The following is a 14,042-nucleotide window of genomic DNA, read 5'->3' as shown; positions in this document are numbered from 1 at the left end:
TGCCTTGTCAAGCAGGAGTTGACATTGGCACTTTAATATTTGGCTTAAAACAACAACCAGGTTGCTTTCAGATGAGCTGAAGACAAGCACAGCTTATGCCTTGACTTTCCAACATGAGTGTGAGCTCCGACATGAAGTAAAAAACCCCAAACTAGTAAGAACTATTGTGAATACGCAGGAAAAATGCCACTGAAAATTGGTGAAGCACTAATCAAATGCACAGATTTATGGGTGTAACAAAAGAGAACACTGTCCTTTTGAAAGGTTAGTGACTACCACCTTTCATTCTTTGGGTCCTGTCTGGTTATTTATATACAGCACACCCACAGAAATAGCTGCACCTCTTCTGTCTAATTAAGTATAATCCAGTCTTACCTGACAAGTCCATATTGACGTGATGACGAAGCCATCATCTCTGAAGACATTGAAGATTTCAATGATGCCCCGCGAATAACCAAACACGGAGATGCTGGCATCTGACACTGCCAAGTTAAATGTGAGGTAGTCGGTAGGCTGCAGAAGATGTCTTTGTTTATACAGGACAAAAATCACAATGCTGTTTCCAAACCAAGACAGCCAACCTGGAAAAAAAATTAAACCTGTAGAACTAGATGATCATTAAGGTCCTTTCCAACTCAGTCCATTCTATGATTCTATGAAATCAAAAAGCAAATAAAGAAAGAAGCTGTTGAGTGTGTAAATTTATGATATCTCTTCTAAAATACCTTTTTGTTCCATTAGAAGCATATTAAACCAGATCATCCACTAGAAAACTATGCATGAAACCTTTTTGAGCAGCTGGGTACATTTCAGAAGTAGGAGCAAGTGAGCAATTGAATGCAGCAATAAAACAGAGCAAACACAAAGAGCTGCTGCCACTTCTACTGCAGATGCACCATTTAAGGGCCTAAAGTGGATTTTTTCCCTAAAGTTTTTTTCCTTAAGTGGATAGATGAAACTCATGAAGTGTTACACCTGGGAAAAACAGGAAGGAAAACAGACTGGCAGAGTGGAGCAGAAACTACGGACAATCTGTCAAAACCTGCAGCTGTTTAGGTACCTCATATACAATAATGGATACAGAAAGTTCATGCACTTAGCCAGAGAGCTGTTTTATCAGTCCTCTCTAGAGAAGTGCACATAATACAACTAGGTTTCTTCTCTTAGAACAGTGTAGGGTCACCTTGCAGCAAAGTCTGTCCTAGATGGGAATATTTTTCAGTAACGCACATGGTAATCCATATGAAAAGAATGTTTGGAATAGAACTTCAAAGTCTCTTTTTATTTATTTTTACAGAAAGTTGCATTCTCTCTTACTCTCCAGGAAGAGAGATGCCTGACTTGTATGTGTCTAAGTATGTGAGGAAAACACAAGGGAAATTACTGTAAAGATGGTGAAAGTCAGACACTCTGTTGGATAGACCTAGAGTTTCCAAATGTCCACAGTTATTGCTCTGCCCATCAGTGCAAGACCCTAGTAGTTTGCATCCCACTTTTTGAAATTATGTAGATGTGCAGAGATGAATGACTTTTAACAAAAAGTTTATTGATAAGTATCAGGTTCAGTGTTGAAAATGTGGCTTAGCCAGTTAAGGGGGTGGAGGGCTGAGCAGCAGGTCAGGCAGCACCTGGCTCCCTGCTGGCTCCAGCTTCTATCCCACAAACCAGCTCTGCCACTTTTGACTTTGGTGGCCTCACTTCACCTTGGCAAGGTAGAGCAAGACATGACCTCTTTTGAGCGTCTGCTGCCTACAACAGGACAAAGAATGCAACACCTGGTGGCTTATGCCAGGGTACGACATTACCAGGTGAGGGAGAAAAGGGCCGACCCACAGCCCTCTACTCAGGCACAAGCTGTTGATAGCCCAGAGTAAGGCTGGTGTATATTGACCTAGCAATAGATGAACACAGACAATAAAGAGGGATGTGACATGATGGCACTGCACAGTGTCTCTGGGTATTCAAAGGAGTCTGTGAGATGAAAGATGGCTGATAGGTTTAATGTTCTAGCAAGGGGGCAGCTGCCTTCCTTCAGGAAGCACCACTTCATATGTCAAGAACCTGGCGCTTCACTGCCAGGCTGCGGTGGCTAGGAAGGGAAGGGAGGAACTTGCCTCTCAATCTCCAGGCCATGTGGGAGTATCAGGAGCTGAAATGCCAAAGAGCAAAGCACTTGTTCTGTAAAGAAAAAGATTGGGCAGGTACCTCACAGTGAGTAGCTCTGAGTACTTTGGAGTGGGAGGGAGGTGGTTGATGGGACGGTCTCTGTATGGCACTATGAGCTGCTTCTTCTGTGGAGCAATTTCCTTTTAATAGTTTCTCTTTGCAGCATTGCCAAGCTGCTGCTGCTCTGGCTTGTTTAGTAAATGCACATGGTTTACTGAAGAGCATTTGAACTGGGAAGAGCTGAAATGTCAGCATATGGTATTGACCAGAAATAGCCACTGGTGCAATGATACACTGAGATACACGCATGCCTTCTATATATACCTTGTTGTAAGATCAGCAATAATAAATATATCTTGTTCTGGCCACTAGATGACAATGTTTCTTAATCAAGTCTTGTTTTGAACAACTGCATTCACTTTAAGTGAGGGATTTTCTGACTTTTGAGTCTGGGTATTATAAATAGGCAGAGCAGGGCACCGGGGGAGGAAGGCTTTGGGAGTGAATGAGGATAGCCTGCAATCAAACATGGGAGTTGTGTTGTTTGTGCATGTTGGTTCTACCCTCTGCAAGGTAACATAGTTATCAAGGCAGTAGGTATGAAGTATTTTTCCCTGTCCCTATGAAGACATAGTGCTAAAATGGCAGACAAACTAAAATGGCACCTCCTTTGTAAATAGGAAAATTTTGCTAAAGGAGTGTAATGGATAGGAGGGCTACCCTCACAGTGTCAGACACCTGCCCTTCCTGGGAATATACAGAGCAGATTCCCCCTAGCATGGAGGGTTAGGGAGTTTTCAGTTGAAGTGTATTAGGGAAGAAACTGAGCAAAACATCACTTTAAACAACATTGCACATTTTAGATGTAGGTGAGAGAGACACAGAACTTGTGATAATTTTTTGGAAGTACATTGACAAATTGAGGTTGGAGATGAGGAAAGCATGAGGATAAGGTTACAGAGCGAGTATGATTTCTGCCATTAGGCACAGTCCTTTTAAGCAAAGTAGTGGAGAACTGCACTGGCATATCCAGTTCCTAAAATGGTCTGTCTTTGTAGTAGACCATATTAATTCTGATTAAAAAAAAAAAAAGAAACTGAAGAAAATCAATTCTTAGTAAACCACTCAGTAACAAAACCAGTGGTCACATAAAAGTGCTGTCAACTAGAGTAGTGACTATGGGACACTGGATCTCTATGCCATCAGATACATGTGCTAGTCTGAGTTGCTGCCTGTACTGACTGACTGAATTAAAAAACCCCAAACAAATCACCCCAAACCAGAGGATCAACTGAAAGAACACCCCAAAGCAAACAAACTCTCTCCCTTCCTCCCTCCAGCCCTGACAGCATAACAGGGAGGAAGGTTGAAAATGCAACGCAAGCACAGTGATAGCTCTGACACTCCCAGTGAGCACAGAGATCTCCCCAGCTGCACTGCAGGTGGTGTGTGCCTCAGGGGACATCAGAGGTAGATCAGGAGCCCAGAAAGAAACCTCTGAACTTTGAAGTGCCTCCATGTTGCCAGGTGTCATCTCAATAAGACAGAAGATAGAAAACAAACAGCAGAGGGAACTTGTTCCATCTTTTGCCAGCTGCCACTAATATTCATTCATAAGAGTAAGTGGAAAAAAACCCAAACCAACCCCAAAATCCAAACCCAGCATACTAAGGTAATTCTGATAAAAAAGACAGATTTCAGCTGTGGTCAAAATGTGGCAAGAGAGGGAAAAATAGCAGCTAGGTAGAAACTGAGCACTCCCTCCCAGCATAAAGTTCAGAGAGGGATCACCACATTTTTCCCATAAGCACAGCCTGACATGAATTGTTCATCAGAGATGCTGGATCTTCTGAAGTGGCAAAATATACAGATAATATGCCAATGCTGAAGTAGTTTTGCAAACATTGTGAGGTGGGAGGAATAGGATGGACAGCAATATTAAAAATACTGTATTGCCTCTGTATAATTCAGTAGTAATCCTTCTCCTGGAATAACACTCCCTAAGAGAGCATTTGAATCCACAGATGTCAAAAGCACTCCACAAGAGAGGCTGGTGCTGTTATATGTGATTTCTTGGGAAGTACAGAAGGGCTGGCAAGCAAGCTGGTGAAAGTCAGGAACTGAAACCCTATTCACAAGCTCCTGTGTCAGTGTGATGCCCACCAGCCCGTGCGAAGAAAACACCAGAAAAGTAGCCAGAAGGAGTGAGTAAGGAGGCTGAAAATCTCTCTGCTGAAAGCAAATGAGAACAGTGAGATAGTTTAGGAATATCAAAAAGGTACATTATAATGTTACAAAGATTTGTGTCAAATCACTCAAGCCTGTGCATTCAGACATCCCTATTTTTCTCTCATGTACCTGAGATGGTCTTGGAACAAGCAATATGCACCTGAGGCTGCATGCAGTTCCATTGTTAACATCATTTCTGGAGTACTAAATAAGGCACAAGTGAATTGATAGCTCTGAGCTGGTCATCCACATTTCCAGCTGATGACTGTCCTGGGGTGACTGTATGATACTGTATTGCCTGTCATCTGCCCTATGCCAGACATGAGTTCTGTGCCTTTAGAGCTAGCTAAGGGAGAGAGGGGAGAGCCAGTGGAATTCTTTTGGCCCTGTGTTCAAAACAGAGATAAGCTTGCTGGCTTCTCCTGCCCGGCTGCCCTGCTTCTGCAGCAGGGAAGTTACATTCCTTTTGCTTTTTAGCTCATTTCTTGTTCGTTAGCTAAAATATGGAGCCCTGGGACTTTGGCTTCTTCTTCTTCCTCTTCTGGACTGTTCAGCAACACCAGAGCATCATGGGGACACCCTACACTGTGGCCTGGAGGGGCCCATGCCGAACCCCAGCTCCGGAGAGGAGAGAGCCACATCCAGAAGGACTTTGAATTTTACTCAGGTTTTCTCCACAGCGAGAGGTTTTATTATTTAGCATTATTTTTTTTTTTTTTTTTTTTTTTTTTTTCCTGTGCCTGTGTGCACTTTACTTGTTAAATAAATAGGGTTTTTTTCACTTTCCCCCAAGGAAAATTCTTTCCAAACCTGGTGGGGGAGGGATGGCTCTAACCTGCCTTCTATCAGAGGATGTTCATTTTGGATGTTCCTCCCAATTGGTCTCAAACCGGGACAATGACTTAACCTGTGCCCAGCCAAAATAGGTTATTATGCTTTCTACTTAGACTTGCTCTTATTAGACATTGTTGCACAGTCTTGTAAAACCTGGCAGGACTGAAATAGAAAAATGGGTGTTACAACTTGGCCATATGCAGTTTAAAATAGATATAAAGCCTTAAGTGGAAGAATTCAAGAAATGAGAGCAAAAGGCGAGGCTCAGTGTTACAAGACAAAGTAGGCTCTTCCCTCAGCAAATAACCTTTCTCTAGGAGAGAAATTGGATTGAGCATCTTAATACAGAGCAGGCATGAATGAAATCAGTTACTTACGCAACTACATATACACAAGCATAAATGCCTATCAGAAGAGGTTTTCTGCAAAACATTTTCCACCTAGAAAACTTTAATTAAAACAGTGATAAAATTCAGAGAATTTGCAAAGCTGCCATTAACTATTGCAATTGTGAAGTGACCCTGCTCTGTTTTCAGTCTTTGCTGCCAATTATACACACACAATATCCTGTCCAGGGCGCATTGCCAGTTCTGACAGGAAGGAGAAGAGTCATCTTGTTTTAGACTTGACAAAGCATGGAGAGATTATTTGTTCAATAAATGCAATTTTGTGGATGAATGCTCTGTGAATAGCTTGTTTCCTTTCCCACCTTCTCAGATTTATCTGTCAAACAAAATCCCAAAATAACACTCATTTTGTCACTTGTCAAGTAACAGTTTACTATTACCATTCGGAAACGTGTGTCTTTTAAAGGCACATTTGAATCTTGTGGTCTGTTCCAGTTTTCTGATAGGATTGGTAATGCTCTCAGCATGCCTTTCAGATAGAAGCACTCACAAAAAGCCAGAATTTGTTCTCTAACAAGTACTCTCTCTTACTGAATTAAAATTTCCTTTTATGCTTCATATTTACTCTAACAGCCTCAGTTAAATGTGAAACTAGGGGAAACGAACAGAGAACAAATTGTGTATAAATGTAGGAAAAAAAACAGCTTAAGAATTCCAGTTAATAACTATGAAGAAAAAAATGCTTTATATTTTTGCCTGATGTCTAGCAGCCAGCAGCAATGGGCAGTACTTTTCAATTGCACCTCATAATTTAAACTGTACAAAGATTTTCCACCGTACCACACCACTTAGGGCATAGGCAAAAAGGGGTCAGATATAATCCTAGCAGCAGGACAAGCTTTCACTTGTCTGTTAGAGACAGTTTTGAGGTCATTGAAGGAAAGGATGGGAGCAGAGTGCTGCCTTAAGAAAGAGGATGCTGACACAGTTGACCTAGTGCACGGTAACACAGCGGTTGCTATCACTTGCAGAGAGTTCCTCTAAAATAGGATCACTGCTGTTGGATGGGCACTGCACTTTCTCCCCACTTTGCTGGTCCCCTAACCAAAACATTAGCAAGGAGAACAATGGAACAATGACTTGGGTATCAAGAAGCACTGCAGTGATCTCAACGTCCGTCAGCATTTGCAAAACACAACGCGCACTTCATGTTGGTTTTCTCATGATGTCAGTGTGTGACACCACTGTGCTCAGGCTGCCATGCAGGGTGCTGAGGACCCCTCAGCTGGATTCAAAGCTGCCTGGCTGCTGTACCACGTGCAACACGTACATCAGTGTCCTGTCGGTCACAAATGACAGCTGTGCTGCCTGTGACCTATGAGAATTTCCAGAAGGGGACACACAAACACCTTATCTCAGCAAAGGGCGTTAGACCATGGTTCTTGGATATACATGTCCTCTGTCAAGATGTGTGACTCTGGGAAGACTTGGCCAAAGATAGGTAGGTTTTTAGTACTTTATCCTGTGAAGGTGAGGAGATTCAGAGGAACCCAGTCTTCTGGATAAATGCTAACACCAATCACATACATCTCTTTGGTTTTGGAAAAGTACGTCAGAATTTGCAAGAAGCTGCACTGCCATATGCATATTCAAAAGAGAAGAAAACAGTAACTACAGAAGTGTAATCGCTGAAGACATTTTTCAAGGCATCAAAACCCCAAGAGTATCAAATATGAACATCTTTGGGGCTTTGTGTAAGGAAGTATCAATAGACTCCAGCAAATGTAGATTGTCTTGTCAGACCCCCAAAAGCAACAGAGGTACAGGAAGCTACTGCATGGACTGGCCTTTTTTCTCTGCCAGAGGGGCAAGAGGGTGTCTGTATGAAAGAGTCCTCGTTCTGCCACATCACAGCTCCCTGGATAGAACAAGTTATTGGTGTACATAAAACTAATACCTGTAAATTGCTGTGGCTGGTGCTTGCAGACGTGCAACAGTAGACCTTTGAGGAGAAAAGACATTAGGACTTTTCTTATTTCTGTATGACTAACAGATTTTTTCAAAAGTTTCATTTCCGAAAGGTATACTACATCCATCAGTTTTAGCCAGATCTACACTACACTTGGAGTAGTGCTACTGCTGGTTTTACATACTCTGCAAAAAACGCAAGTTGGGTTTTGAATCTGGAGGTAAGTTTCAAGACCAGTATCTATGACATGCAAAGCACTTGTAAGCTTGGCTGAAGGACCTGGAGAAATCAAACCCGAATAGTCTAAAGACTCAGGCACCTAAATATTTGCTAGAAGATGTGAGGTCAGTATTAGGAAGCAGCAGAGGAGAACATCTCTGTTGGCTGATGATGGAAGAAGTTTGAACTACCAGTGTGATGCAGAGGCAACACTGAGAGGGATCAGTAGAGTTGGTAGAGTGTAAATATGAATGTGAATAGTGATGGCAAGACCTTGCTAGGATGGTGTATTCAGTCCTGGCTATAAGGCTGCTGGAATGACAGGGGGAAGGTATAATGACAGGAGATAAATACATTATAATCACCCCCTGCCCCCCAATCAACCAACCAACAAAATAGAATTCCCTCAATTGCTTAATATAGGAATACAGAGGTTGACCTCAAGGTATGATCGTTCCTTAAGGAACATAGATAGGCCATAGAATGTCATTTGCCAGCAAAAAAATTATTTCAATTAACAGGGGTCACCAAAAAGTGTGTAAAGTTGTTGTGATCACTTTAGCTAAAAACTTAGGCGAAGGCTCCTATCCAACAGAGAAACAAAATCAGGAACATGCTTTCAATTGGAAGAGTGATAACACCAAAAACCCCCCTAGCCAGTTATATGAGAGAGCACGATAGCTGTGTAAATGAGATTATACACTGTCTCAGCAGGGGACTGGCCTTGCTGACCTAAGATCTTCTTTCTAGTCTTAAGTGCAACTGATTAATTCTTTAGCTGATGGTGCAGACATTTCCCAGCCATTCATGAGGGGATACGCAGATGTGAACAGACTGGGGATAAATTGGAATACCTCTGATTTAGCTTACAACCACTCTCCTAATCAACTCTCCTAAGATAGAAGCCATATGTATTTCTACTACAGTCTCTGTTTTTGTTCTAAGCACAACTTTCCCTAGTTCCTATAGACAAAGATAAGAAAGTCTCAGGTAAACATATTAGTATACTTAGCAGTTTACATTTTAACTTACACAGACCTTTGTCAAGTGTAAGCTGAAGGCTAATAAGTTAATTGAAATATGTAATAAGCTTAGAATAAGAAAAAAATCTGTTAGGCCAATCATTTATAAACCGAATATAAACATTTTTGTACATGCTGTTTAGAAGAACAGATTTAATAAAAGTTAAATTTTCTTCTATTTTCCTGTGAGGTTCTATGGTTGAAATTTTTATTACTTGCACTTACATGCTTGCACTCTTTGAAATTTCATAAATTTTCCCTTGTGTTGTGTGCCCAAAATAAGTCTGCCCAAAATAAATAATATTTAAACAAAGAAAACAAAATTACAGTGGTATCAGAGTGCATTCATCCAGAGTGCCATTCTCAAATCCCTGTTATACACTTACAATAGCTGTCTTCCAGCAGAACTAAAAGAAACACTTGGTATTGTGACTGCTAACACAGGATAAGGTTCCAGTACCTAGATCTTTCATAGATCCTGTTTGAAGAAGTCAATTTCTATGTGCATCCAACATTTAAAGCAAGAACAATATAAACAATTAAAGTTAAGAACCACAAAACCATATTTTGTTTCTCTGCAGAAGATAACTGTAGGATGCCAACTGACAGTCAAAAGCCACAACTCTGAAAATCAGAGAACATTTATTCAGTGGTACTAAAACACAAGCAGACACAGAATTATCACGTACTTCTGATAAGATACTTTTTAAATCTTCCTACATATTAAGCTTAATTAACGTTAGTTGAAAGTTTACAGGCTTCACTATTTATTTTTCTTCCAGATTTCTGCGTTAAATATAAATCTCTTTTTATCAAAAACAAGTTGTACCTCTCTGATCTTGCAATTATTGAAAAAAAATTACATTTTCTACCATCCTGTTCCATTAGGGATGAAATCCAAATGAATCACTTTGAACTTGATAATGTCTATTTAAGAGCTCCCTTTCACATCCAAGCCAAATACCTACCTAAAGCCAAGAGGTAGAAACCTATGATAGTCTCTCCTTGCTCTGTTATAGCTGCCTCTCTGGTCAGAAAACTGATGTTGTTGTTCCTCCAGGGTGCCTGTGCAGAAAACTGGACAGACATTTTCAGTGGAGCTTATGACCTAGAAATCGCCCTTCCCCAGCACGTCCTGGTGAACGAAATGGTTCCAGCCTTTTCCTCAGTTTCTGCTCGCTGTATTCAAGGGAGCTCTCAATAAGACTAATGATCTAAAGAAGGAAATCTCAAGGGACAGGAGCTTTGCAGCCTTCTGACCTATTCTTCTTCACTAATCCTATCTATTAATGCAGCCTGTGAACCTGTGGCCAGCAAAAGACAGCAGATTTCTTTGTATCCTCATTACTGCTGTGTGCAAAAATCTTTAATGAAGAGTGTGGATATGACAAAAGAAAACTTCCTTTAAAATAAGGTAATACCACATAACCTACAGGCTCACAGGCACACCCACACCATACTGATATGCTGCTTAAATAGCTGTACTTTCATCTTTTTTCTTCACTAAAGATGACTTGCATTTTAGGTCAAATGAAATTCAGGAAAAATCTCACACAAATTTAAAAAAAAAAGGCACAGTGAAAAAAAACCAGGGAGGTGTCACTACCTGAAAACGTGACCTCAACATTGCAGAAAAAATCATCTATGAAGTCACTTTGCCAGCAAGTTAGCTGTTAATTTAAGAAGAAGGGAAGGTAATTTCCAATACAGGTTGAAAAATAATGTAAGTACTCTGGATCATATTTTTAGACTGCTAAGCACCCTCCAATCTTGGAGTAAGCTGGAAGTATGATGTGGGATTTTTCCTGTACTGTTGAAAAATGAGACCTTGTCTTGTTGAAGTACATGGACTTGAGTCAGTCAGGAGTATTTTTAATTTTTCTGAGGTATCAATGATTGTAGTCATAACTAAAATATGTGAGTCTGAATTAATTCATCTGGAGCAGCAAAATTTTCCTGGTGAGCAACACATTCTCATTGCACTGAAACCACCATGCCCGTCTTGCACTGGCTTGTCCCTTCTCACCCTGGGCAGCAAACTGGGCCCAGTGGTGGCATCCAGCTGAAGGCAGTAGAGCACCTCACTATGGATCTCCCCTGTCCACAGGCTCTTTGTCCTTCCTGGGGCAGACTGACTGCTCCTGTCAAGCTTTCCCTGTGTTCGTTATGGAAGTGTCACCACACAAGAGGGGAATAATGGCAATGTGACAAGAATTAAAGGGCAGAGCAATCCATTACCATGAGGAGGGAGACACAGACATGCTGTGATGAAAGAGAGGAGCCTCTCACCTTCCTGCTAAAGCTGAGGACAGTGACCCAAACACTTGGTTCAGCGAAGTGCCTTGCAAGGGTTGCAGGTTTGACTTGTCCCCAGCCATCTTGCTCTTGTACCAGGCACTGAACTGCTGCTCTTTCTCCAACCTAAAGTCTGTAGGATGGGTCTGGCAGTTCCTACAGATCACATTTCTGCAGCTAAGTGGTCTGATTTTCCCAGCCACGTGCCACAGCTCACCTTCTGACTCTTTGAGAGACCTATCAATAGACAGCTGGAGTTGAACCCTGACAAGCCTCCTAAAGCTCACTGCTCGGCAGACTGTGACAGAGTGACCAGGGACTTACCAGCTCAGTGATTAAAAATGGCCCTAGCACTGCTCTTGAGGCCAAAGGCCTTCACTGCTGTGCTTCTGCAACAGTTCCAGGTTGGCTCCAATGTTCCCATCCCACCTAACTTCAGGCATCTCTTGACCATGCACACATCCCTCACAAGGCTGTCTGGCATGCCCGGCACAAGAGGCCTTTTCTCTGCTGTGGTGTTGCTCTCTGCAGCCATTTAAGTACCCTGGGCCCCCAGCAAAGCTGTGAACATGCATCAGCTTTCATGGGGAACGTGCACAATCACACATTTTCAGCAATGAGCTGCAGCAGCCACTTCTGGCTAGTTATCCCCCTGTGAGTTCGTCAGATGCCTGTTCAGATGGAGGGCAGGGAGAGAGTTCTTGCTGAAGGCAGTGCCCTGGGACATTCACAATGCTCAAGAAGGCCCACAACAAAGCACAGCAATGTCACCTACTTTCAGGACAAGGAACTTGGATCAGAGAAGAGGTCCTCAGAGGAGAATCCATCACAAAATCTCTGTCCATGAATGCTCATGTCTTCATTGGAGGGTATTTTATCAACTACCAAGAGAAAGATGCACAAAAGGGTAACATTTTACATTGGGCAGAAACCTGGTCCATGCTCTCTCTACTCTCACTGGAGAAGAAACAGCCACCCAACAGCCCATTTGTGGGACAAATCCAAGGCCTCTGGGCAAGATTCCTCAGCTTAGTGAGAGGAAAGAGAAGAGCTCCCCAAGAGTTTCCCCCAGCGACGAGGCACATCTCACACTGCAGGTCTCTCCTGCTGCGCAGCCAGGACCCGGTGTCCTGGAACAGGGTGTTGTTTCCCACCTTGCAGGAATCCACCCTCATGGCAAGCATAGGGTGCATTGATCTGCTACAGCACAGGCAGTGCTGAGTGGCACAGCATGTTTGCTGACCACTTCCCTTTGTGCACAAGCAGTTTTTCCATGGCATTTGACACAGGCCCGGACTTCCAAGTCTGAGTTTGGCATCTCTCGTCACACTAATGCTAGTGCTCTCTACTTTGATTAAATAGGGAGAGGGACAACCAGCAGAGAGGGTTTTTTATGCAAGGAAATAGTATGATTTACATAAATGTGACCTCTTTTGGCACAAGCACTTTAAATGGTAATAAGTAACCATGATAATTATTTCCTTTTTGCCACAATAAAAGGCAAATTATATTATTTGCCTTGATATCCTGAACCTGAATTTTGATTTTTCCCAGCTGTGAGTTTCTTCTGACTTCATAGGAATACCACAGGTCCGTGGATATATCAACTTTACATTTCAATGACAGTCTTCTGCCAAGCCTTATCCCTTGTAATAATAGCGAGAAGGAAGAAAGAGGGGGAAAATATTTTTTTTGCTATTAAAGGAAAAAATAAATCTGAGTAAACTCCTCTCCATGGTTAAGCATCCTTTTTGATGATTGTTTTCCCCCCACCCCGGTCTTCACACATTACACTGAGTGATTAATACCTTAACCTGCTTGCAGTTTTCTCCTTCCTCCCTCTGGTGGCATCCTCCAGTGAAGAACAGAGGCTTTGCAAACTGCTGTGGTTTATTCGGTGGGTCTGCATGTCACCGTGCTTCCAAACGAGAGAAAAAAAGCTCCCTCTGCAGATTACTGGAGCCTAGTTTCACGTCTCGCAGTCCTTCGGTGGTGACCAATTTAGTGGCTTCACAGAGATTATCCCCGAGTGCCTTCACTATCTTCACAAAGTGCTTTGAAAGGATTAAAGCAGCATCTGCTATGAGCCGTTCTATAAAAGGACAAGAAAACTAAAACGCTGTGATGGTACAGAGGAATTACTCTGTTTGACATAGCTGTGACTGTGGGAAGGCATGGGAAAAAAATGGACTTGGATATGAAAGGACCTAAACCAGCCTTTTCGTAAATCCATAGGAACTGCAGGCTGGGTCCGCAGAAGGGACACAAAAAGGCAAACGCGCCTTGGGACGCTGCGGCCCCTCCTCTGCTCCCTCTGCTCGCCCCAAGCCCAGCCGTGCCCTCCCCACGGCGACCCGCCCGCAGGTACAGCAGGGCCACGGCACCCCCTGGGCAGGGGCAGCGCTGGGGCGGCTCCGGAGCCCGGCCAAGCCGGGAAAAGGGCGCACAGCTCCGGGCACACCTGGGGCAGAGCAGCGAGCCCTGCTGGGAGCAGCCACACGGACGCTTCGGTCCTGCTGCGAGCTGCGCCCCACAGACCTTGGGGGGGGACCACAGTGCCGACCCCATCGGGCCGGAGTGAGCCCTGCACAGCCCCTGCCAGCTGCATCCCATGGCCGCCCTGGAATCACCGCTCGGGGCTGCACCTGAGGGCTTGGGCAGCTGCTCCCGGCAGGATAATGAGTGAGGAAACCCCCTGAAATCACTGATACCTCAGGGCACCTGACTAAAGCAAGTGAGGAAATGACCAGATTAGGACACAACTGGGCAATGAAGCCCATTTTAGGAACACACAAAACCAAACAGGGGTCTCTGAGGTAGCAGGCAAAGCCAATTTAGAGCAGATACAAGCCAGCAGTACCTCCTGTTTGAGCTGCTAAAATGTGCAACAGCCTTTTAACCCTCCCTATTTGCCTCTCTAAATGTTTTCAAAGTGACATATATACCAGTACAAGAAGGCAA

The 14,042-nt window shown here is 43.2% G+C and overlaps 1 protein-coding gene across 1 annotated transcript in view; it reads right to left on the bottom strand.

The window, feature by feature from the left end:
• LOC138108000 (visual pigment-like receptor peropsin) overlaps positions 1-13,382 on the bottom strand; it is a 34,838-nt gene extending 21,456 nt beyond the window's left edge. The window contains exons 1-3 of the mRNA XM_069009973.1: positions 12,890-13,382; positions 9,755-11,962; positions 376-581 (exon numbers count right to left, since the gene is read on the bottom strand). Of these exons, the coding sequence (XP_068866074.1) occupies positions 376-581; positions 9,755-9,875 (327 nt within the window). The 5' untranslated portion in view covers positions 9,876-11,962; positions 12,890-13,382. The remainder of the gene's footprint in view (positions 1-375; positions 582-9,754; positions 11,963-12,889) is intronic.
• Positions 13,383-14,042: the final 660 nt, after the last annotated feature.

Source organism: Aphelocoma coerulescens, chromosome 3, assembly GCF_041296385.1.
Source record: "Aphelocoma coerulescens isolate FSJ_1873_10779 chromosome 3, UR_Acoe_1.0, whole genome shotgun sequence".
In the NCBI taxonomy this organism is placed as follows: domain Eukaryota; kingdom Metazoa; phylum Chordata; class Aves; order Passeriformes; family Corvidae; genus Aphelocoma; species Aphelocoma coerulescens.
The sequence above is the reverse complement of the archived record's forward strand: the minus strand, read 5'-3'. Positions and strand labels throughout refer to the sequence as shown.